We start from the raw sequence: 23818 nt of genomic DNA, 5'->3' as shown, positions 1-23818 counted from the left end.
AAAGTAACATACTGTAATTGCTGCCTAGCCCTTAAAGTCACATTACTATTTGCTTCTAACATACAATTTTTCATTTGATCTCCATCCCTTCTCGAACAACTCTTTCAGTCATTTCGGTCTCCAGCCAAGGTTTATCTGCCAGCAAAGTCCGAGGACCTGTCTGGACCTGCCTGTCACGGTTGCTCAACTCCATTTTTGAGCTGGCACAACCCACTCATAGAGAAACTCTCTGTCCTGGCTTTGTACAATACTTGAGAACGAGAGGGGCTCCACTTGATGGCCATTTATCTGGATGGCAAAGTGGCTTTTGTGTTGAACCCAGAGTGAGGGATGCAGAAGGAACTATTTCCCAGGAAGAAGCCTTCCTTGGCCCACATTTGTCGGAGAGGGGCGTTTCCTTATGGAGAACTCTGGCTGTTTTCGGTCGCTGGTGCTTGTTTGAGAGACAATTGGTAACATTTCTGATCCATTAAGAAAACAGAATTCTTCTCCATTAAGAAATGGGTGTTTCGTGCTATCATGTGTAGTGGATATGCCCAAAGGCAAACAATTTTTGGACGAAAATATATACATGGTTATAGGAAACAATTTAAATTTTCTTTGAGTACACAGTTATAAATCAAAATAATGTACACGCTTACATATATAAAAGGAAACACAAGAACAATCTGAAGTTAGTTGGGGGAAAGATCAAAAGCAACATGAGAAAATATTATTTTACTGAAAGAGTAATAGATGCTTGGAACAAACTTCCAGCAGACGTGGTTGATAAATCCACAGTAACTGAATTTAAACATGCCTGGGATAAACAGATATCCATCCTAAGATAAAATACAGAAAATAGTATAAGGGCAGACTAGATGGATGTTTTTGTATTACTGTTATGAGCCGCCCCGAGTCTTCGGAGAGGTGCGGCATACAAATCAAATCAAATCAAATCAATCAATCAATCAATCAAGTAATAAATAAATAAATAAATAAATATAAAAATAAAAATAAAATAATAAAATAATAAAATAATAATAATAAGGTCTTTTTCTGCCGTCAGTCTTCTATGTTTCTATAAAGCAACCTATAAATGTAAAGCCAGAAATATTTTTGTTACATATATTGCCAGAAAATTATGACGAATGGAATTACGTGTTTGGACAGCAGCAAGAATTGTAGTTGCACAATATTGGGAAAATGAGGAAACTCCTACAGAGGAAAATTAAATCAAAAAAATATACTGCTCAAAAAAAAGTAAAGGGAACACTTAAACAACACAATATAACTCCAAGTAAATCAAACATGTGAAATCAAACTGTCCACTTAGGAAGCAACACTGACAATCAATTCACAAGTTGTTCTGCAAATTCAACTTTGTACAGAAAACTTTGTACAGAACAAAGTACATGAGAATATTTCATTCATTCAGATTTAGGATGTGTTCTTTGAGTGTTCCCTTTATTTTTTTGAGCAGTGTATATTAGACTGTGAGAAAATGGATAGGTTAACGTGAAAGATAAAGCATAAAGAAGATGCAGAATATTTTTAAACTTGGGATTTGTATTATTAATCATTATTTATTTATTTATTTATTTTACTTTAATTGGATTTGTATGCCGCCCCTCTCCGAGGACTCGGGGCTGCTCACAGCACATAATAAAACAGTAGAAAAACAATACAATTAATAACACAAACAATCGTTAAAAAATTCAAATTTTAAAACTTCAATTAACAATTCATACAATTATCATACTAGGAAACATTCATTGGTCAGGGGGAAGCTCTAGATTAGATAATAAAGTTAGCAATTAGAAACTGGAAGAACACTATTATATACAATTAAAGAATAGTATTGTTACTAGAATTATTATTATTATTTATTTATTTGTTAAATTTGTATGCCGCCTCTCTCCGCAGACTCGGGGCAGCTCACAGCAGCAATAGAAAACAATGTACAATACAAATCTAATATTACAAAGTTAAAAAGCCATAATTTAAAAAACATGCACACAACATACCATACATAAACTATATAGGCCTGGGGAAGTTATCTCAGTTCCCCCATGCCTGATGGCAGAGGTGGGTTTTAAGGAGTTTACGAAAGGCAAGGAGGGTGGGGGCAATCCTAATCTCTGGGGGGAGCTGGTTCCAGAGGGTCGGGGCCACCACAGAGAAGGCTCTTCCCCTGGGTCCCACCAGATGACATTGTTTAGTCGACGGGACCTGGAGAAGGCCAACTCTGTGGGACCTGACTGGTCGCTGGGATTCGTGCGGCAGAAGGCGGTCCCGGAGATATTCTGGTCCGATGCCATGAAGGGCTTTATAGGTCATAACCAACACTTTGAATTGTGTACCGTATATGTAAAATGACCCAGACAATTCACTGTTTACTAAAATACTTTACCAAAATACAGTGATACCTTGTCTTATAAACTGAATTGGTTCCGGGACGAGGTTCTTAAGGTGAAAAGTTTTTAAGATGAAACAATGTTTCCCATAGGAATCAATGGAAAAGCGATTAATGTGTGCAAGCCCAAAATTCACCCCTTTTGCCAGCCAAAGCGCCCGTTTTTGCGCTGCTGGGGTTCCCCTGAGGCTCCCCTCCATGGGAAACCCCACCTCCAGACTTCCGTTGCCAATGAAGCGCCCGTTTTTGCACTGCTGGGATTTCCCTGCTGGGATTCCCCTGCAGCATCACAAAAACACAGAAGAAGGAGGTGGGGTTTCCCATGGAAGGGAGCTTCAGGGAAATCCCAGCAGCACAAAAACAGGTGCTTCACTGGCAACGGAAGTCCAGAGGTGGGACATCCCAGTGGCGGCGGTGGGTTTGTAAAGTGAAAATAGTTCATAAGAAGAGGCAAAAAAATCTTAAACCCCGGGTTTGTATCTCGAAAAGTTTGTATGACGAGGCGTTTGTAAGACGAGGTATCACTGTATTATTTATAATAATAAAATACATTATTAAAGAAAAATGTATAAATAAAAATATTAAAAAAGAAACAAAAAGAAACGAATGCTTAGCAAATTGGTGATATGTCAGACGATTGTGGAGATGGCCAATGGCCTTTGAATCGAGATGCCCAAACACACAGACTAACCGCATGTTTTGAAATTTCAGGCCATCCGTGTGACACACGAATCCAGCGCTCATGAAGGCCAGACCGAGGTACGTGGGTTAATTTTCCTCCCACCGAGTAAAGCTTTAGATATGGCTTTTAAGCACATGGCAGTTGCTCTTATGGGTACTGATATCCTTCTGTGGTCCTGAAAGGGAGCCATCTGGAAGAAACATTTAGAACAGCACTTGATTGAATCCGCTTTCTTTCCAATACTGTCTCTTCAGTTGCATTCACAATTTGTGTGGGTTTTTTTTTTTTTTAGATTAGATTAGATTTATTGGATTTATATGCCGCCTCTCTCCGCAGACTCGGGGCGGCTCACAGCAATGGTGAAGAACAGTGCATAGTAACAAATCTAATATTTAAAAATCTAGATTACAGTTTTAGATTTAAAAAGTCCCAAAAAGAATCCCCAATATATAAAAAACAACACACAATCGAGTCATACACAAAAATTACATGGGCAAGGGGGAGATGTTTCAATTCCCCCATGCCTGACGGCAGAGGTGGGTTTTAAAAAGTTTATGAAAGGCAAGGAGGGTGGGGGCAATCCTAATCTCTGGAGGGAGCTGGTTCCAGAGGGTCGGAGCCACCACAGAGAAGGCTCTTCCCCAAATCAACCTTAAAAAAATAAGGTTGATTTGACCCAAGGCAAGGCTTTGCCTGGGGTCTTTAAAGAGATTCTTGGAATTGGGCTTAGCGGGAACTCTACCTTCGATGTCTGTGAAGATTCTCAGTCATCCAGGTCATCGTTGCATCCAAAGTGGTTTTTATTTTGGAAAAAGGAAACTGGACAGATATTTTTTTTTTATTTTTAGAGGAAAAATAAAATGTACAACTGATAAAGCTTCCAAGCGAAACATCTTCCTAAAAAAAACCACCCGCAAACCCCCAATCATATTGCCTTTTTCAAAATTGAAAACCACTTTTGATTCTACCTTGGATGCTGGCTTCATTTGGCCTTGGCTGTGGCCCATGGAGGAGTTAGTATCCATTTGTGAGATGGTTTGGAAGGAGTTGGGCAGCTGATCAATTGAATGGAAGGATGAATGGAAGGAAGGAAAGAAAGAAATAAATGAGGAAGGAAGGAAAGAAAGAAAGGGAAGGAAGGAAAGAAAAGAAAGAAATAAGGAAGGAAGGAAGGAAAGAAAGAAAGGGAAGGAAAGAAAGAAAGGGAAGGAAAGAAAGAAAGAAATAAGGAAGGAAGGAAGGAAGGAAGGAAAGAAAAGAAAAGAAAGAAATAAGGAAGGAAGGAAAGAAAGAAAGAAAGAAAGGGAAAGAAAGAAAGAAATAAGGAAGGAAGGAAGGAAAGAAAAGAAAGAAATAAGGAAGGAAGGAAAGAAGGAAAGAAAGAAAGAAAGGGAAGGAAAGAAAGAAAGAAATAAGGAAGGAAGGAAAGAAAAGAAAGAAATAAGGAAGGAAGGAAGGAAAGGGAAGGAAGGAAAGAAAGAAATAAGGAAGGAAGGAAAGAGAAAGGGAAGGAAGAAAAGAAAGAAAAGAAAGAAATAGGGAAGGAAAGGGAAGAAAGAAAGAAAGAAAGAAAGAAAGAAAGAAAGAAAGAAAGGTCCTGCCCAGGGATGGAGAAGCTGCCAGGCTAATTCTGCCCTTCATTTGAGACTCATCAAGCGGATGGAAGAGACTTGTTGGGCAGATGGGAAATAGGCAGAAATATGGTCAGTCTTTTGCTGACTAGCCCCTCTATACTGAGACAGAAATCTCTGCCTCCTGACTACTATATCCAGCATCTAAATGACTTTGCAAGGGGGATCTAGGGAGTTATCTCAAACAAAGGAAGAATTATAGCTGGCAACATTACCTGTTAGCATTAACCGGGCTTCTTGCTTTGAAACTGGTTCCTTTCCGTGTCTCCTTTTAAACTCAAGATTCTGCTTTGCATCTCTTAAGATTCTCGGCCCTCTTTAATTCTTTCCTTAATCTTTAATTAATCTAGAAATCTCTCGGTCTTCTTTAATCCAGGCCCAACAAACATTATCATTCCCCTGCCCCCGCAATAGCATCTAAGCTAAAATTATACAGTTGTTCTACATATTTGGAAAATATATATTTCAGCATCCCATTGTTTTGTAGGTCTTAGGTGTCTGCTTCTGCAGTAGTTTTACTTCATGTTTCTTCTGGCAAAATGGCTGGGAAGTTGGGTTTTTTGTGCTTGCAGATGAAAGAACCTGGGAAGCAACTATGCAAAACTTTCAAGAATGCAGCTTCTGGACAAGAGTCCTTTGTTGGTCCTTCCTTGCATTGCAAATCAGTAGCTTGTAAAATTGTAGCCTGTAGCCTGACTGGCATTTGTAATTTTGCCCTCACTTCATACCCTAAGAGAATGATTTGTCATTCATGTGTGGTCCACTATCAGCTCATCTTACTCATAGCTGAAAAGACATGACCATATCAAATGCATTCACATCTGAAAACAGAGCGGTTGATTTAAAAACCGAGAGGAGGGGAGAAAGAGCATAGCATAATAAAATAAAATAAAATATAGTATAGTATAATATAGTATAATATAATAAGTAATAATATAACATAATATAATATAATATAATATAATTCTGCATTGGTTGCCGATCAGTTTCCAGTCACAACTCAAAGTGTTGGTTATGACCTATAAAGCCCTTCATGGCATCGGACCAGAATATCTCCGGGACCGCCTTCTGCTGCACGAATCCCAGCGACCAGTTAGGTCCCACAGAGTTGGCCTTCTCCAGGTCCTGTTGACTAAACAATGTCATTTGGCAGGACCCAGGGGAAGAGCCTTCTCTGTGGTGGCCCCGACCCTCTTGAACCAACTCCCCCCCAGAGATCAGAATTGCCCCCACCCTTCTCGCCTTTCGCAAGCTCCTTAAAATCCACCTCTGTCGTCAGGCATGGGGGAACTGAGATATGCTCTTTCCCCCTGGGCCTTTACAATTTCATGTATGGTATGTCTGTATGTATGTTTGGTTGTCTTTTAAATTAGGGTCTTTTAAATTATTTTTAATATTACATTTGTGATATGTTGTTGTTAGCTGCCCCAAGTCTACGGAGAGGGGCGGCATACAAATCTAATAAATAAATATAGTATAGTATAGTATAGTATAGTATAGTATAGTATAGTATAGTATAGTATAGTATAGTATAGTATAGTATAGCATAGCATAGCATAGCATAGTATAATATAATATAATATAATATACAGAGTTGGAAGGTCTGGAGGTCTTCTACTCCAACCCACTGCTTAGGCAGGAAATCCTACACCACTTCAGACAAATGGTTATCCAACGTCTTCTTAAAATCTTCCAATGTTGGAGCATTCTCAGCTTCTGGAGGCAAGTTGTTCCATTGATTAATTGTTCTAACTGTCAGGAATTTCTCCTTAGTTCTAAGTTGCTTCTCTCCTTGATTAGTTTCCACCCATTGCTTCTTGTCCCACACTCAGGTGCTTTGGAGAATAATTGATTCTATCTTCTTTGTGGCAGCCCCTGAGATATTGGAACACTGCTATCATATCACCCCTAGTCCTTCTTTTCATTAAACTAGACATGCCCAGTTCCTGCAATCATTCTTTATATGTTTTAGCCTCTGGTTCCCTAATCATCTTTGTTGCTCTTCTCTACATTCTTTCTAGAGTCTCCACATTTTTTTTTTACATCATGGTGATCATACTCATACAGTAGCATATGACAGTCCTGTAAAACAGATGGTTTTAAGAATTGTCCTTTTTTGGAAAGTTTAAAAAAAATATAATTTATTGGTTGAGCAACAACACAAAAGAAGTAGAATAAGCTCCTTGTGGAACAATTTTTTGGGGGGGGAGTTTGTTATTGTCCTCGAAATTTTTAGGGCTGATATTTATTTTTCTTTACCACTTTCCTGCCATTATTTTATTAATTTATTTTGTCATATAGTTTCTTGGGCAACTGCTCTTTAAAAAAAGTTACAACCTTTAATCATTAAAATCTACTCAGGGTAATGTGGGTGTACTTCTGGGCTGAATCTGAAAAGAAATATATCCTGCTTATATTTGCTTCCAGCATACAGTTCATTTTATTTATTTTTTAAAAAAACAAGTAATTTAAAGATGCTGTTGCTTGAGTGTTCAAGTATTAAGATCTTTTGCAGCTTCCTTAAAATAGAAAGTGGATCTTTTTCAAGCAGTCTCTGGGGCAAAGCTTACTTGAGAAGGAAGGGACAAAGTCGCAAAAAATTCCAGCCTTTGAGTTATTTCCTGTCGGAAAGCAAGATCTCTCCAAGGTATATTCGAAGTGGATAAATTGTTTATTTTCTTTTTAACTGCCTTCCTGAAAAACATATTGATCTTTTCACTGACTGGGATGCAGAACATTCAAAAATTCGATTGGATTGGCGAAGGGGCATTACATCTTTAGCAGAGGCCTTAATAGAATAGAATAGAATAGAATTTAATTGGCCAAGTGTGATTGGACACACAAGGAATTTGTCTTGGTGCATATGCTCTCAACGTACATGAAATAAAATATACATTTGTCAAGAATCATGTGGTACAACACTTAATGATTGTCATAGGGGTCAAATAAGCAATGAAGAAGCAATATTAATAAAAATCTTAGGATATACGCAACAAGTTACAGTCATACAGTCAACATGGGAGGAAATGGGTGATAGGAATGATGAGAAAAACTAGTAGAATAGAAGTGCAGATTTAGTAGAAAGTCTGACAGTGTTGAGGGAATTATTTGTTTAGTAGAGTGATGACGTTCGGAAAAAAACTGTTCTTGTGTCTAGTTGTTTTGGTGTGCAGTGCTCTGTAGCTACGTTTTGAGGGTAGGAGTTGAAACAATTTGTGTCCAGGATGTGAGGGGTCAGTGAATATTTTACCCGCCCTCTTTTTGACTCGTGCAGTATACAGGTCCTCAATGGAAGGCAGATCGGCAGCAATTGTTTTTTCTGCAATTCTGATTATCCTCTGAAGTCTGTGTCGGTCCTGTTGGGTTGCAGCACCAAACCAGACAGTTATAGAGGTGCAGGTGACAGACTCATTTTTCATAGTACAAAGACTCATTCAAAAGACCACCATCACATGCTGTTTTTACCACTGTTGTTAGCCACCCTGAGTTCACGGAGAGGGGCGGCATACAAATCCAATAAATAATAAAAATAAAATAAATAATCATTTCATCCCGAAGCCTCACACGTCTAAGTTCAGGGGATGTTGCATTATTCAAGATGGTTCTTGAACAGTAGAAATAGCATGTCATAATTATTTTTATGTATTTATTTATTTATTCATTCATTCATTCATTCATTTGGTTGGTTGGTTAGTTAGTTAGTTACTCCAATACATAATACACATTGAAGAGAATAGATATGTAGTAATATAACAAAAGAAAAGAATAGAAGAAAAGATATAAAAGTATAGGTGAACAAATTTGAAAGGAAGAAAAGATAAATGAGATAAGGAGAGACAATTGGACAGGGGACGGAAGGCAAACTGGTGCACTTAATGCACGCCCCTTACTGACCTCTAAGGAACCTGGAGAGGTTAATCGTGGATAGTCTAAGGGGAAAATGTTGGGGGTTAGGGGTTGACACTACTGAGTCCGGTAATGAGTTCCACGCTTCGACAACTCGGTTGCTGAAGTCATATTTTTTACAGTCATGTTTAGAGCGGTTAATATTAAGTTTGAATCTGTTGCGTGCTCTTGTGTTGTTGCAATTGAAGCTGAAGTAGTCATTGACAAGTAGAACGTTGCAGCATATAATCTTGTGGGCAATACTTAGATCGTGTTTTAGGCGTCGTAGTTCTAAGCTTTCAAGACCAAGGATTGATAGTCTGCTTTCATAGGGTATTCTATTTCGAGTGGAGGAGTGAAGGGCTCTTCTGTTGAAGTATCTTTGGACATTAGCTAAGTACACAATTAATGTGCTGGCTTTTCCAGCAGAGGCCACCTAAAGAACCAGAGAATTCTGCAGTCAAGATGATAGCTATTCTAGTGTGATTGTACAACGCTGAGGTGGCGCAGTGGGTAGAGTGCAGTACTGCAGGCCACTAAAGCTGACTGCTAGATCTGCAGGTCAGCGGTTCAAATCTCATCACCGGCTCAAGGTTGACTCAGCCTTCCATCCTTCCAAGGTGGGTAAAATGAGGACCCGGATTGTGGGGGCAATAATGCTGGCTCTGTTTAAAAAGTGCTATTGCTAACGTGTTGTAAGCCGCCCTGAGTCTAAGGAGAAGGGCGGCATTAAAATAAAATCGAATAAAAAATAAATAAATGAGGTGCGGGCCGCTCACATCCTCCCTATGTTCCTTTTTCAGCCTGGACAGCCTCCAGCAATCTTCCGGTCAAAACGGCTGGGGTGGGCCTGCACATCACCCCCACCCCACCCGCACTCCATTTTCAGTCTGGATGGCCTCCAGCCCTCTGCTGGTCAAAATGGGGCATGGATGGGCTGCACCCTGTTTTTGGCCCGGACGGCCCCTTTCAGGATTGCCAACCCAAACTGTACACAGTGAGGGTGGGCACACCCCATTTTTGCTAGTAGGCTGGTCCTTTGCTACTTCCAGGCTGACCCAGCAGGCCAGATCTAAGCCTTGAGTTTGAATACCTTGACAATAGAGCAAAAGAGAAACATCTTTTAGCTGTGGCGAGGGGGGCGTTTGCCCAGGTTCGCCTGGTGCACCAGTTGCGGCCCTATTTGGACCGGGAGTCACTTCTTAGTCACTCATGCCCTCATCACCTCGAGGCTCGACTACTGTAACGCTCTCTACCTTTGATGAGTGTTCGGAAACTTCAGATCGTACAGAATGCAGCTGTGAGAGCAGTCATGGGCTTCCCCAGGTATGCTCATGTTACACCAACACTCCGTAGTCTGCATTGGTTGCCGATCAGTTTCCGGTCACAATTCAAAGTGTTGGTCATCACCTATAAAGCCCTTCATGGCACCGGACCAGGGTATCTACGAGAACGCCTTCTGCCGCACGAATCCCAGCGACCGGTTAGGTCCCACAGAGTTGGTCTCCTCCGGGTCCCGTCAACTAAACAATGTCGTTTGGCGGGACTCAGAGGAAGAGCCTTCTCTGTGGTGGCTCCGACCCTCTGGAATCAGCTCCCTCCAGAGATTAGAACTGCCCCCATCCTCCTCACCTTTCGTAAACTCCTTAAAATCCACCTCTGTCGTCAGGCGTGGGGGAACTGAAACATCTCCCCCTGCCTAGGTAGTTCTTTGTGTATGATATGACTGTATGTATGTTTTTTTAATATATATTGGGGTTTCTTGTTTTTTAGACTTTTTAAATGTATTATTGTTATTTTAGATTCTAACTACAGGTATTAGATTTGTCATTATATATATTTTTTTATCATTGCTGTAAGCCGCCCCGAGTCTACGGAGAGGGGCGGCATACAAATCTAATAAATAATAATAATAATAATAATAATAATAATAATAATAATAATAATAATAATATAATAATAATAATAATAATAAAAAGGCTCTTGGCTTGGTCAGGGCCTTTGGATCTGTGGAAATTGGACTTCAATTTAGGGGTTTTGTAAGAGGCGTCTATAAATCATTCCTCGGCAAACTGTCTAGGTCTGGGATATCAGTTTCGTTCACATTGGGAGCCAAAATAGCCCTCTCTGGTTTTGATAGAACAGTTGGAACAATAGATCAGTAGAAGGGAAGCTGCTTTTTTTGGATGAGAAGTGAAAAGTTTTCGAGGAAACTTCATGGCGTCGGGCCAGAATATCTCCGGGACCGCCTTCTGCCGCACGAATCCCAGCGACTGTTTAGGTCCTTCTCCGGGTCCCATCGACTAAACAATGTCATCTGGTGGGACCCAGGGGAAGAGCCTTCTCTGTGGTGGCTCCGACCCTCTGGAACCAGCTCCCCCCAGAGATTAGGATTGCCCCTACTCTCCTTGCCTTTCGGAAACTCCTTAAAACCCACCTCTGCCGTCAGGCGTGGGGGAATTGAAACATCTCCCCCCTTGCCCATGTAGTTTTTGTGTATGATTCAATTGTGGGCTTGTTTTTTTATATATTGGGGTTTCTTTTGCATTGTTTAACTTAAAACTGTAATTTAGATTGCGAAATATTAGATTTGTTACTATGTTTTGTTTACCATTGTTGTGAGCCGCCCCGAGTCTGCGGAGAGGGGCGGCCTATAAATCCAATAAATCTAATCTAATCTAATCTAAAACAAAAAGGCAGACAAGAAAATCCTCTTGCCTTTTGAAAAGCATCCTTGGGACAACCCTGACCTGGATGATTGCGAAGCTCCACAAACATTTAGCCCTCCCTGGCTTTCTTTGCAACTGGTTCTTCAGTGGTTTAATGACAGGGATTAAATTAGGAAATGAGGCAACCACAGTATGTCGTTAACTGTGGTTAAGCCAGATCAGGTTTCCCAGGTTGGGAAGAATAGAACCAGTTTATTTCTTAATTAGAGTTCCCTCCTAGTTTACTCCAGGCAGAACAGGTGCCATTCCTCTGCCTTCATCTTATCCCTTGTAAATAATTACCTGGCGATTACCTAGGTTGGGCCCAGAAGAGTGACCTAGAATTTCCCCGTAAGTCTGCATAGTTGGAAATGGGTTCAAACTGGTTTTGACACCTTAGCATTCTACACCCAGAGGTGGGATTGAATTTTTTTAGGAACCAGTTCTCTGGCTGGTTGCTGGGTGGACATGACCATGGGGATGGGGCCTACTCAGCCTCCTATACCACAGCAGGCAGGGGGGTGATTTTGCCCTTCTCAGGCTCCGTAGGTTTTTCTCAGGCCTCCAGGAGGGTGAAAATGGTCTCCCCAGGCTCTAAAAACTGGAAACGGGCCAGTTTCTGAACTTCCGTTACTTTTGTAGGCCTGTTTTTTGGCCTTTCCAAGCTCCATAGGGGTGGTTTTTTTTTTGGAGCCTCCGGGAGGGTGAAAATGGCCTCCCCCGGGCTCCAGAAGCCAGAAATGGGCCCATTTCTAGTCTTCTGGTATTTTTGGTAGGCCCGTTTTTGGCCCTTCACAGGCTTCATAAGCCAGTGAGGGCAAACCTTTTTTTGTTCGGGTGTCAAAAGTTCGTGCATGTGTGTGAGAGCGCACATAGAGTGCCCACACAATAATGCAATGCCCTCCCCTTGTGCATGTGTGCACAACCCTCCTACGCTGCCCCCCTCATGCATATGCGCAGGCCCCAGTAGGCCTGTTGGACCGTCCCCCCTCCCCCAGGCTTTAGGAAAGCATCTGGAGCCTATGGATGGCTAAAAACAGGCCCATTGGGCCTACCGGAAGTTCGGAAACAAACTTCCAGTATTTCCGTTGTGCCACAGGTTTGCCATCACGGGTACAGGGCCTCCTGCTTCAACAGGGAGTTGGACAAAATGACCTCCAATTCCCTTCTGACTCTATTCTAATTGATTGGTTGAAGGGACTCGAGGGACCCTGCTTTCTTGATTTCGGCTTTCCTTGCACGTCCAAACAGCCCCCGAGTTTTACCGCCACCCTTATCTCTCCCCTCGGCTGCATTCCTGAGTCTTGTTTTTCAAAGCAAAGTTCACCTGCTGGAAAGGCCATTTCCTCCCAAAGGCCAACCGGTCCAGAAAAAGGCACATCTGAAATGCCTTCGGGTCAACAATTGCCGGGGACGGGAAGAAAAACAAGCGGTGATTAAGGAAGCCAAGCCTTTCCCCCTGCCAGAGTGGCCCGGGATGGTGGAATGTAGAGCTTCATCCACCCTTTGCATTTTTGCATTTTTGCTCTGGGGAGGCCGAGGAGCCGCCACCAAATGAATGTCTGGATGCCCTACTGGTGCCTTCAAGCTGATGGGAAAATGCTTCCTGCTTCTGGGAAGGTTTGCGTGCAGCAGATCCTCAAAGAAGGCCTCTTAGGCCCCCAGAAGGCGTCATCTGGGCTGGGGCAGCTAGAACTGCACCTCTTATTCCCAGTGAAGAGCCACTAATCTTTGGGGCTAACGGTGAGCCCTCCGAGGCCCCTGCAGGTGTCTGGCAGGTGTGCGCATGCCCATCAGCATGAGATTTGGCTTCTGCGCATATGCAGCAAGCGAAATATCACATGAGGAAGCGCGGCAAGTGAGATTTCATCAATTTTGGCTGTTATTTTTGATTATATGTTGCACTCTTTCTCTGAGGAGCAGCAGATTCTCAGAGAATCCCGAGCTGCCTCGAGTCGTCGGAGAAGAGCGGCATATAAATCTAAATAAATGAATAATAAATTAATAATAATAATAATAATAATAATAATAATAATAATAATAATAATAACAACAACAACTGGAACTTGTGCCAGAACTACCATCTACCAGTGGCAAAGAACTGGTGGGATCATAAGCCCGAAAAAGTGGTCGAAAATGAGCAAGCAAAACTACTGTGGGACTTCCGACTTCAGACTGACCGAATTTTGAAACATAACACATCATACATCCTAATTGTGGAGAAAAAGAAAGCATGGATCACCGACATCGCAATCCCAGGGGACAGCAGAATTGAGGAGAAACAGCTAGAGAAATTAGTGAAATACGAAGATCTAAAAATCGAGCTGCAATGAAAGTGGTCCCAGGGGTACTTGGCACGCTGGGCGCAGGGCCAAAGGATCTCAGCAGACATTTGAAAACCATCGGAATTGACAAAATCTCCATCTGTCAATTGCAAAAGGACGCTTTACTGGGATCGGCAAACATAATTCGCCGCTACATCACGCAGTCCTAGGTGCTTGGGAAGCGCCCGACTGGTGATGAAATACGAAATCCAGCATAGTGATCTTGTTTGCTGTGTTGTATTGACATAATAATAATAATAATCATCATCATCATTATCATCTATCTATCTATTTATTTATTTATTTAATTAAATTTGTATGCCGCCCCTTTCCGTAGACTCGGGGCGGCTCACAACACAATAAAACAGTTCATGACAAATCTAATAATTTACAATTTAAAATATTTTTAAAAACCCATTATTTAAGCAAACATACATACAAGCATACCATACATAAATTGAATTGAATAGGCTCGGGGGAGATATCTCAGTTCCCCCATGCCTGACGACAAAGGTGGGTTTTAAGGAGTTTACGAAAGGCAAGGAGGGTAGGGGCAGTTCTAATCTCTGGGGGGAGCTGGTTCCAGAGAGTCGGGGCCGCCACAGAGAAGGCTCTTCCCCTGGGGCCCGCGAACCGACATTGTTTAGTTGACGGGACCCGGAGAAGGCTATCATCATCATCATCATCATCTCAGGCCCAAGAATGTATCATCTGGGCTGGGGCAGCTAGAAATGCAATCCCTATTCCCAGTGAAGGGTTGTTCATCTTCAGCGCTACCGGTGAGCCTTCCAAGGCCATTGCGGGCATGCGCAGAAGCAAAAAATTCAGAAAAAAATGCCAAAATCTCGCTTGCATGAGCATCCTCACTTGACATTTCGCTTGCAAAGGCAACTCTCACGTGGAGGCGTGCGTGCACCCATCAAGAACGCACAGATGTGTCTGCATCCCAGAATTTTCTACCAGGACTGTCTGCGGAACCAGCAGCCCATTACTGCCTATTCCCTCATAATGCTGGGCCAGAGCTGGGGAGTGAAGCAGACTTTGCAAAGGATTGTCCAGTCATAGTAATAATAATAATAATAATAATAATAATAATAATAATAATAATAATAATAATAGTAATAATAATAATAATAATAATAATGTCCTAGGGGGAAGAGCTATCTCAACTCCCCCATGCCTGGCGGTATAAGTGAGTCTTGAGTAGTTTACGAAAGACAGGGAGGGTGGGGGCAGTTCTAATCTCCGGGGGGGGAGTTGGTTCCAGAGGGCCGGGGCCGCCATAGAGAAGGCTCTTCCCCTGGGGCCCACCAAACGACGTTGTTTAGTTGACAGGACCCGGAGAAGGCCAACTCTGTGGGATCTTATCGGTCGCTGGGATTCATGCAGTAGCATAACTTGGATTTAGAGGAGGATCCAAAATGGCCGCCCTCACAGCTAGGCCTCCTGCCTTGGTCTCTAACCCGCAGTTTAGCATATATTTGGACTGGGGTGCTCTTCGACCAACAGAGGAAGATTAGGTGGATACGGGGCTGCCCCCCTTTATTTCACAGCTGTTTTTATACCCTCAAAATGCAAAGCGTATGATTTTTCTAGTGTGCGGAGAATAGAGAAGCTCTCTCAGAAATTGCCACCAAGTGGAAAATCCAAGCAGTAAATGGGAGGAAGGTGTAAAATAGTTTTCCTGGGGGTGGGGGAGGTTTTGCTTGGACACCAGCAAATTGATTTGGGCTAATTGCCTGCAAATGGTATCAATAAAGGAGAATATTTCAAAATGAGAGGTCGTTGGAGCTCTCTGAGCTTGCTTGTTTCTTGCAGACGTTTCATAGAAACATAGAAAAATAGAAGTCTGACATCAGAAAAATACCTCATGGTCCATCTAGTCTGCCCTTATACTATTTTCTGTGTTTTATCTTAGGATGGATATATGTTTATCCCAGGCATGTTTAAATTCAGTTACTGTGGATTTATCTACCACATCTGCTAGAAGTTTGTTCCAAGGATCTACTACTCTTTCAGTAAAATAATATTTTCTCATGTTGCTTTTGCTCTTTCCCCCAACTAACTTCGGATTGTGTCCCCTTGTTCTTGTGTTCACTTTCCTATTAAAAACACTTCCCTCCTGGACCTTATTTAACCCTTTAACATATTTAAATGTTTCGATCATGTCCCCCCTTTTCCTTCTGTCCTCCAGACTAGACAGATTGAGTTCATTAAGTCTTTCCTGATACGTTTTATGCTTAAGACCTTCCACCATTCTTGTAGCCCATCTTTGGACCCGTTCAATTTTGTCAATATCTTTTTGTAGGTGAGGTCTCCAGAATTGAACACAGTATTCCAAATGTGGTCTCACCAGCACTCTATATAGCGGGATCATAATCTCCCTATTCCTGCTTGTTATACCTCTAGCTATGCAGCCAAGCATCCTACTTGCTTTCCCTACCGCCTGACTGCACTGCTCACCCATTTTGAGACTGTCAGAAATCACTAACCCCTAAATCCTTCTCTTCTGAAGTTTTTGCTAACACAGAACTGCCAATACAATACTCAGGTTGAGGATTCCTTTTCCCCAAGTGCATTATTTTACATTTGGAAACATTAAACTGCAGTTTCCATTGCTTTGACCATTTATCTAGTAAAGCTAAATCATTTGCCATATTACAGATGCCTCCAGGAATATCAACCCTATTGTTTTATTACCCAACTAGGCAATGTCACCAGTACTACAGGGCAATCCGCTTGTATATAAACAGGGTGTGATCTCATTCCTTCTAGGACGAGTGATGTTGTTTGTTTTCATGTGATGTAAAATGGTGGCCGGTTGAGGGCCGTGGAATTGGGCTGCGTCACTGAGCACAAGCTCTACTTGTAAAGTGTGTCTTTTTCCTCCCCAATATTTGTATAGTCCTTGCCTGGCTCCTCCTCCTCCTCCTCCTCTTCCTCCTCCTCAACCCAGCCTGAGTGTAGCCACTGCAAAATAAAGGCCTCGCCCTTGCGTCGCTCAGCTTCCCTGACCCAGATCAGACCTAGACCCATTGCCTGTGCTAACACCACCAGCCCCATAGAGGCGGCCACAAGCCTTCCCTCCTGCCTGCAGCGTTGGTGGCCCACGGTCCCATTGTCGTCTCTGGGGGACCCCCAGGCCGTAAGTTTGGTTTCTCTTCCGTCTCTGCTCGGGGGTGCAATGCTGTGGCTCCTTCAGGATGTATCTCCACCTCTTTGAAGCCTCCTCTGGGTTTGCTTTTCGTTCTTTTGAGGGTCCAGCGAACCCGAACCTCTGCAGCTTTGCCATCTTCAGACCATAGAAGCCACCACTGGAACGTTTCAATTAAGTAATGGGGAATTTATTTATTTATTCGACTTCTATGCTGCCCAAATCCCAAAGGACTCGGGGCAGCTTACAACAAAATATAGTGGTACCTCTACCTAAGAATGCCTCTACTTACAAACTTTTCTAGATAAGAACCGGGTGTTCAAGATTTTTTTGCCTCTTCTCAAGAATCATTTTCCACTTACAAACCGGAGCCTCCAGAACTGTAACCGGAAAAGGCGGGGAGAAGCCTCCGTGGGGCCTCTCTAGGAATCTCCTGGCAGGAAACAGGGCCTGAAAAGACAGGGAGAAGCTTCTGTGGGGCCTCTCTAGGAATCTCCTGGGAAGAAACAGGACCAGAAAAGTCGGGGAGAAGCTTCCATGGGGCCTCTCTAGGAATCTCCTGGGAGGAAACAGGGCCTCCACCCTCCCTGTGGTTTCCCCAATCGCACTCATTATTTGCTTTTACATTGATTCCTATGGGAAAAATTGCGTCTTCTTACAAACGTTTCAACTTAAGAACCCGGTCACCGAACGAATTAAGTTCGTAAGTAGAGGTACCACTGTATAAAAATACAGTTAACAATAAAAAGAAGTCCAATATAAATTAAAACAATAACCCCAGTAAAAACTCACAATTCAGCAATCCAGTCAACTCAACATACCATTGAATACGATTTGGACATAAATTCATGGCCTGCTGGCAAAGCCAGGCCTTCGTAGCCTTTCGGAAGGCCAACAGGGTAGGAGAAGTACGGACATTTGGGGGGGGAGTTGGAGCGGCCACAGAGAAGGCCCTCCCTCGCGGCCCCACCACCCTGCATTGCTTAGTCGGCGGGACCTGGAGAAGGCCAACCTTGCGCAATCTTACTGGTTTCTGGAAAGTATTCGGCAGGAGATGGTCCCGTAAATAATGAAGGAACGTTGCTCTATCATTTTTTCCTTGGGATTTCCATCTCCCGCCCGGTTCGGTGCTTTTGTTGGCCTGCGGAACCTTCAATGCTGATCCCCTTGGTTTCTTGAGCTCTTGGCTTTTTCAAGCTCCATGGAGGTCTCTCTCTCTCTCCTTCTGTTCTTCAGCCGAGATCTTTCAGGAGTGGTACAAAAGGTGGACTTCAGGATTTTTTTGGCGTTCTCCAAATGCCACAGCCTTCTTTCTCGGCCTGTCAAGATAAATCCTTCATTCTTGGGCTTGTGTTCCTCCCCCACCTCCTTTCATGTAATTGGGAAGAAGTCTTTCGCTGTGACTGGGTTGCTTTATATTATGTGCTTCCTGTGTTTTTTATCATGTGGGAAGTCAGAATTTCGACCCAAGCCAGTAGCGAAATCTCCCAAGGATGCTGGTTGGACATTGCTGCAGAGCAAATACCGAGGGAATGATGAAGTGTAGATAGATTATAGGACAGTGATGGTGAACCTATGGCACGGGTGCCACACGGAGGCATACCTCCTGGCACGTGAGCCGTTACCCAAGCTCAGCTCCAATGGGCATGTGAGTGCCAGCTAGCTGATTTTCGGATCACCAGGAGGCTCTGGGAGGGCATTTTCAGCTTGGAGGGTTGGGGAGGGCATTTTTGCCCTCTCTAGGCTCCAGAGAAACCCCGGGAGCCTGGAGAGGGTGAAAAACGGGCCTACTGGGCTTATCAAAACTCAGATCCAGTTTTTCCTGGGGTTGAAATGACTTTCTGAGTAGAGTTCATTTCTTTTGCAAGGCTACAGGCAAGCATTCTATTAATCACTTGTACAAATCTCATCCTCTTTCTTGCAGGCACCAAGTATAGATGAGAAAGTAGACCTTCATTTCATCGCTTTAGTGAATGTGGACGGCATTCTTTATGAACTAGGTAAGAAGCCTGGGTCCAGTACAGTACAGTGTTCCCTCGATTTTCACGGGGGATGCGTTCCGAGACCGCCCATGAAAGTCGAATTTCCGCGAAGTAGAGATGCGGAAGTAAACACACCATTTTCGGCTATGGACAGTATCACAAGCCATTCCTTTACACTTTAAACCCCTAAATTACCATTTCCCATTCCCTTAACAACAATTTACTCACCATTATTACTGGTACTCACCATTGAATAGGACACTTAGTGATCCTGATATTTATAAACATAATTATTTATTAACAATAAACATTTTTTGTTATTTATTTGCAAAAAATATTAGTTTGGCGATGATGTATGACGTCATCAGGCGGGAAAAACCGTGGTATAGGGAAAAAACCGTGAAGTATTTTTTAATTAATATTTTTTGAAAAACCGTGGTATAGGCTATTCGCGAAGTTCGAACCCGCAAAAATCGAGGGAACACTGTATTGGGTTTGTTTGTTTGTTTGTTTGTTTGTTTGTTTATTTGTTTGTTTGTTTGTTTATTTGATTTCTATGCGCCCTTCGAGTCTTCGGAGATGGGCGGCCTACAAATCTAATAAATTATTATTATTATTATTATTATTATTATTATTATTATTATTATTATTCTCGAGGTGACTCAGGGCGGCATACAACATTATAAATGGAATAATATGTAAAGAAATCTAAATTACTATAAAAGAATTATACAAATTACTAAAAAGTATTAAAATCCCCATATACAGTCATGCACATTCATCCAATTCAATTATACATAGTTTTGGGTTCCTCGCAAGAGGAAACTCGGGCGGGCGACATTTCAGCGATTTATTATATTGATTATTTTTATATTTATTATATGCAATTGTATATTTATTATATACAATTGAACAATAATTTATATTTATTAATATAAAATATTTTTTAATTGTTTTATTCTTGCTGTAAGCTGCCCCGAGTCTCTCAATAGTGGGCAGCATACAAATCCAATCAATCAATAAATGCATAAGTAAAAGCTGTTCCATCGGTTGATTGTTCTCACAGTCAGGAAACTTCTCCTTAATTGTACGTTGCTTTTCTCCTTGATTTGTTCCAGTCTTGTCTTTCTGATGCTCTCGGTTCCTGGGTGGCTGAGTCCACAGAGAAGCTTCAGCCTTGTAGTAGAAAGCTAGCACTTTGCATTTCTGGATGGCTTGTTCAAATGCCATTTCCCAGAATAGACCGGGAGAGGAATTCAGAAGACACTTGGTCTGCGGAAATGGGGTGGGTGGGTGGGTGGATGGCTCTGTGCAGCTGGGTTGCTGGTTGAATAGTCCCTCCTTTCGGAGATTAGCCATGTGTGTAGACTTAAACATTAGTGGCATTTTAATCTCAGATTCAGCTGTGACAGAAATGTAAAAAAAAGTGTTGCCCAGTTAAATGAGTTGCAGGGCCTGGAAATGAAGACAGTCCAGGTTGACATAATAATAATAATAATAATAATAATAATAATAATAATAATAATAATAATAATAATAATAATTATTATTATTATTATTATTATTATTATTATTATTATTATTATTATTATTATTTTACTGTCATTGTCAAAAACAACGAATTGTCACTGGCAACGAAAGTCGCGTGACACCCAGAGACCAGTCCCACCATACATAAAATTAGAATAGGTACATTTAAAAATAGAATTAAAAATAGAATTAAAAAATAGAATAAAATGTCCCACCCACTACAAATTCCCCACCCTAAACCACTCAACCATCTACATGACAAACCGAGTAATATTGTCCAACAGTTCACTGATGGTGACCCTTTAGTTCGTTGTTAAGTGCGAGTATAGCTCTGGGATAAAAACTATTCAGGAAACATGTGGTCCGAGTTCTAGTTGTTCTGTATCTTCTGCCAGAAGGCAACCGTTCAAAAAGATCGTAAGCAGGATGAGAAGAGTCTTTGAGAATGGTATGCACCTTCCTAGAACAGCGAGATGTGAAGATGTCATCCAGGGCGGGTAACTGGAACCCAATGATGTTCTGGGCAGTTTTAAGCTCTCTGTAGAGCTTTTTTGTTTGCTACAGAGCTGCTCCCATACCCAGCCAGTATGCCATATGTCAAGACACTCTCAATGGTTCTGTGATAGTAGGACAACAGTAGACGCTGAGATAAATTTATCTTCCTGAGCATTGTCAGGAAGTACAGCCTCTTTTGTGCCTTCTTCACAAGCATATTATCATTCATAGTCCATGAGAGGTCCGCCGAGATATAAGTGCCCAGAAATTTGAAACTACCAACCCTCTCCACCTCCTCGCCATTTATGTGCAATGGTGAATATACATCTTTCTTCGTCCTAAAGTGGTGGTTCTGCAGTGGTAGGAAATTGGCTTCATATCCTTGGCCACTAAAATTAAGTTGGGATGGAAAAAGCGACTCCACAAAGGAACCCGTCAAGTGGTTCCAATTACACCCAGTAATCGGCAGCCAACATTTTTATTGCCACACTATGGGTGTGGCTAATTTTGTGGGTGTGGCTTAATGGTCACGTGAATGGGTAGGAGTGGCTTGCCGGCCATGTGATCAAGTGGAAGTGGCTTGAACCATCATCATCGTTCAAGTGAACTGTTAAGTCCTCGACTTACAACCTTACCAGTGTCTCTCGCTGGGGTGACAATTTGTTTCCCGCGCTCTCCTGGGTAGCTAGGCGAACGGGTGCTGCCAGAAGCATAAATGCTGCCAGTGCCGCTTCCACCCACGCCTTCTGCTTGCACCTCAGGTGGGAGGGGGATGCGTGAGGCTGGAGGGGAGCCGGGCAGGAGAGAGGGAAACTCGTCTGAGGCCAGGAAGGAGGAAAGAGGAAAAAAGCAAGTCATCCCTAGTTGTTCTCAGGGACCGCCTTCTGCTGCAAGAATCCCATGACCAGTTAGGTCCCACAGAGTGGGTCTTCTCCAGGTCCCGTCAACTAAACAATGCCGCTTGGCGGGACCCAGGGGAAGAGCCTTCTCTGTGGCGGCCCCGGCCCTCTGGAACCAACTCCCACCAGAGATTAGAATTGCCCCCACTCTCCTTGCCTTTCGTAAGCTTCTTAAAACCCACCTCTGCCGTCAGGCATGGGGGAACTGAGATACTCTTTCCCCCTAGGCCTTTACATTTTATGCATGGTATGTCTGTATGTATGTTTGGTTTTTATATTAATGGGTTTTTAATCGTTTTTACTATTGGATTATTTTGTATTCTGTTTTATTATTGTTGTTAGCCGTCCCGAGTCTCCAGAGAGGGGCAGCATACAAATCCAATAAATCAAATAAAATAAAATCAATCTTTGCTCTAGACCTGTGATGGGTACCTATGGCGCACGTACCGGAGGTGGCATGCATCGCCCTCTCTGTGGGCATGTGTGCTATCGCTCCAGCTCAGCCATCTGGTTTTTTGATTTCCGACGCACGCAGGCGCGTTGACCATCTAGTTGTCGGGTTTCCAATGCTCTGGTGCGCGCCTTCAAGTTTGGGCACTCTGTGCCTAAAAGGCTCACCATCACTGCTCTAGACTAACCTGGGGCATTTCAGGCATTCGTAAGATAAGATGCCCAAGAAATTCCAGCAATTTGGAAACACTGTATTTGGAATGCAGATAAGATAAGGAAGAATTCAAAGACTTTTCAACCTTGGGTGTCAATAGCAGGCTTAGAAGTCCAAGAGATGCCCCTTTGGTAAATAACAATAATTTATTAGATTTGTATGCCGCCCCTCTCCGAAGACTCGGGGTAAAGAGATGATGAGACCAAAAAATAGAAAAATAAAACATGATTATTTATTATTTATTTATTTATTTATTGGATTTGTATGCCGCCCCTCTCCAGAGACTCGGGGCGGCTAACAGCGACAATAAAACAGTGTACAATAGTAATTTGGTATTGATGATTAAAAATCAATTAATATAAAAACCAAACATACATACATACATACATACCATGCATAGAATTGTAAAGGCCTAGGGGGAAAGAGGATCTCAATTCCCCCATGCCTGGCGGCAGAGGTGGGATTACGTAACATTACATATCCCAACCACAGCCAGAATCACTATTGCACAAAACTGGAAATAAAAAGTGATACTGGATGAATATATGCTGATTAGAAAAATTATGCAGTGTGTGGAAGCAGATATGATGATTATGAAACTAAATGACAAAGAAGACTCGGAATATATTTTTTGAATGTTTAGAACTAAGAAAAGCAAAACAAGAGTATATTAATGAACTAATTATAAATGTAAAGATATTAAATTTGTCTAATTAATAATCTCTTTAAAACGGTACTTAATCGAATATACGATTTGTATTAACTGAATTACTTTAAGGCAGAAAAAAGCAAAACAAGTTTGTATATAAGGTAAATAACCACAGTAATCAATATGTTGATAGGCATAGCCGTAAGAAAACCCTGCGGGGTTAAGTGTAAAATACTAATGTATTAATCAACAATGCAATGTTTTTACAATCTATATCTGTTTTTTGTTGTGGTTTTGTTCTTGTTGTTTTGCTTTTCCTTTTGTGTTGTTTTTAATGTATATAAACTATTTTTCAAAAATAAATTTAATAAATAAATAAATATTGTTTAAATTGGGGGGCAAACGTAAAGTGATGGTGATTGGCAGATGACACGACCTTATGAGGCTTTGAGAAATCGTGGGAGGCAGCTATGGGAGGTGGGAAGGTGGAGCCCCTTTCTTTTCTGACCGATGAAGAATGAATTTTCTCCATCCCAACAGATGGACGCAAGCCTTTCCCGATAAGCCACGGGAGGTCCAATGTCGACACGTTTCTAGAGGTAGGAATTTTCAGCCATTTGTTACCGTTTTATTGGATTTACTTTAGGAAAGCAGACGGGCAGGGGTGGGCTGCTTCCCGGATGGGGGGGGGGACACAGTGGGGTAGCAAAAATGGAGCTCCACCCCAGAGCACCCAATTTGCACTGAAAGATGTTGAAAGAAAATGCAGGGCGTCCTGCACAATCCACACCCACAGTGTGGTAGTAAAAATTTTGGTAGC

At 42.2% G+C, this 23818-nt stretch overlaps 1 protein-coding gene across 2 annotated transcripts in view; it reads left to right on the top strand.

Annotated features, from left to right (window-relative positions):
* UCHL3 (ubiquitin C-terminal hydrolase L3) overlaps positions 1 to 23818 on the top strand; it is a 37601-nt gene that overhangs the window by 13274 nt on the left and 509 nt on the right. For both annotated transcript variants that reach the window (XM_070751349.1, XM_070751348.1), the window contains exons 6-8: positions 3107 to 3154; positions 18704 to 18779; positions 23539 to 23597. In XM_070751349.1, coding sequence (XP_070607450.1) covers positions 3107 to 3154; positions 18704 to 18779; positions 23539 to 23597 — 183 coding nt within the window. The remainder of the gene's footprint in view (positions 1 to 3106; positions 3155 to 18703; positions 18780 to 23538; positions 23598 to 23818) is intronic.

The sequence above is a fragment of the Erythrolamprus reginae genome, chromosome 4, assembly GCF_031021105.1.
Source record: "Erythrolamprus reginae isolate rEryReg1 chromosome 4, rEryReg1.hap1, whole genome shotgun sequence".
Classification (NCBI taxonomy): Eukaryota; Metazoa; Chordata; class Lepidosauria; order Squamata; family Dipsadidae; genus Erythrolamprus; species Erythrolamprus reginae.
The sequence above is the reverse complement of the archived record's forward strand: the minus strand, read 5'-3'. Positions and strand labels throughout refer to the sequence as shown.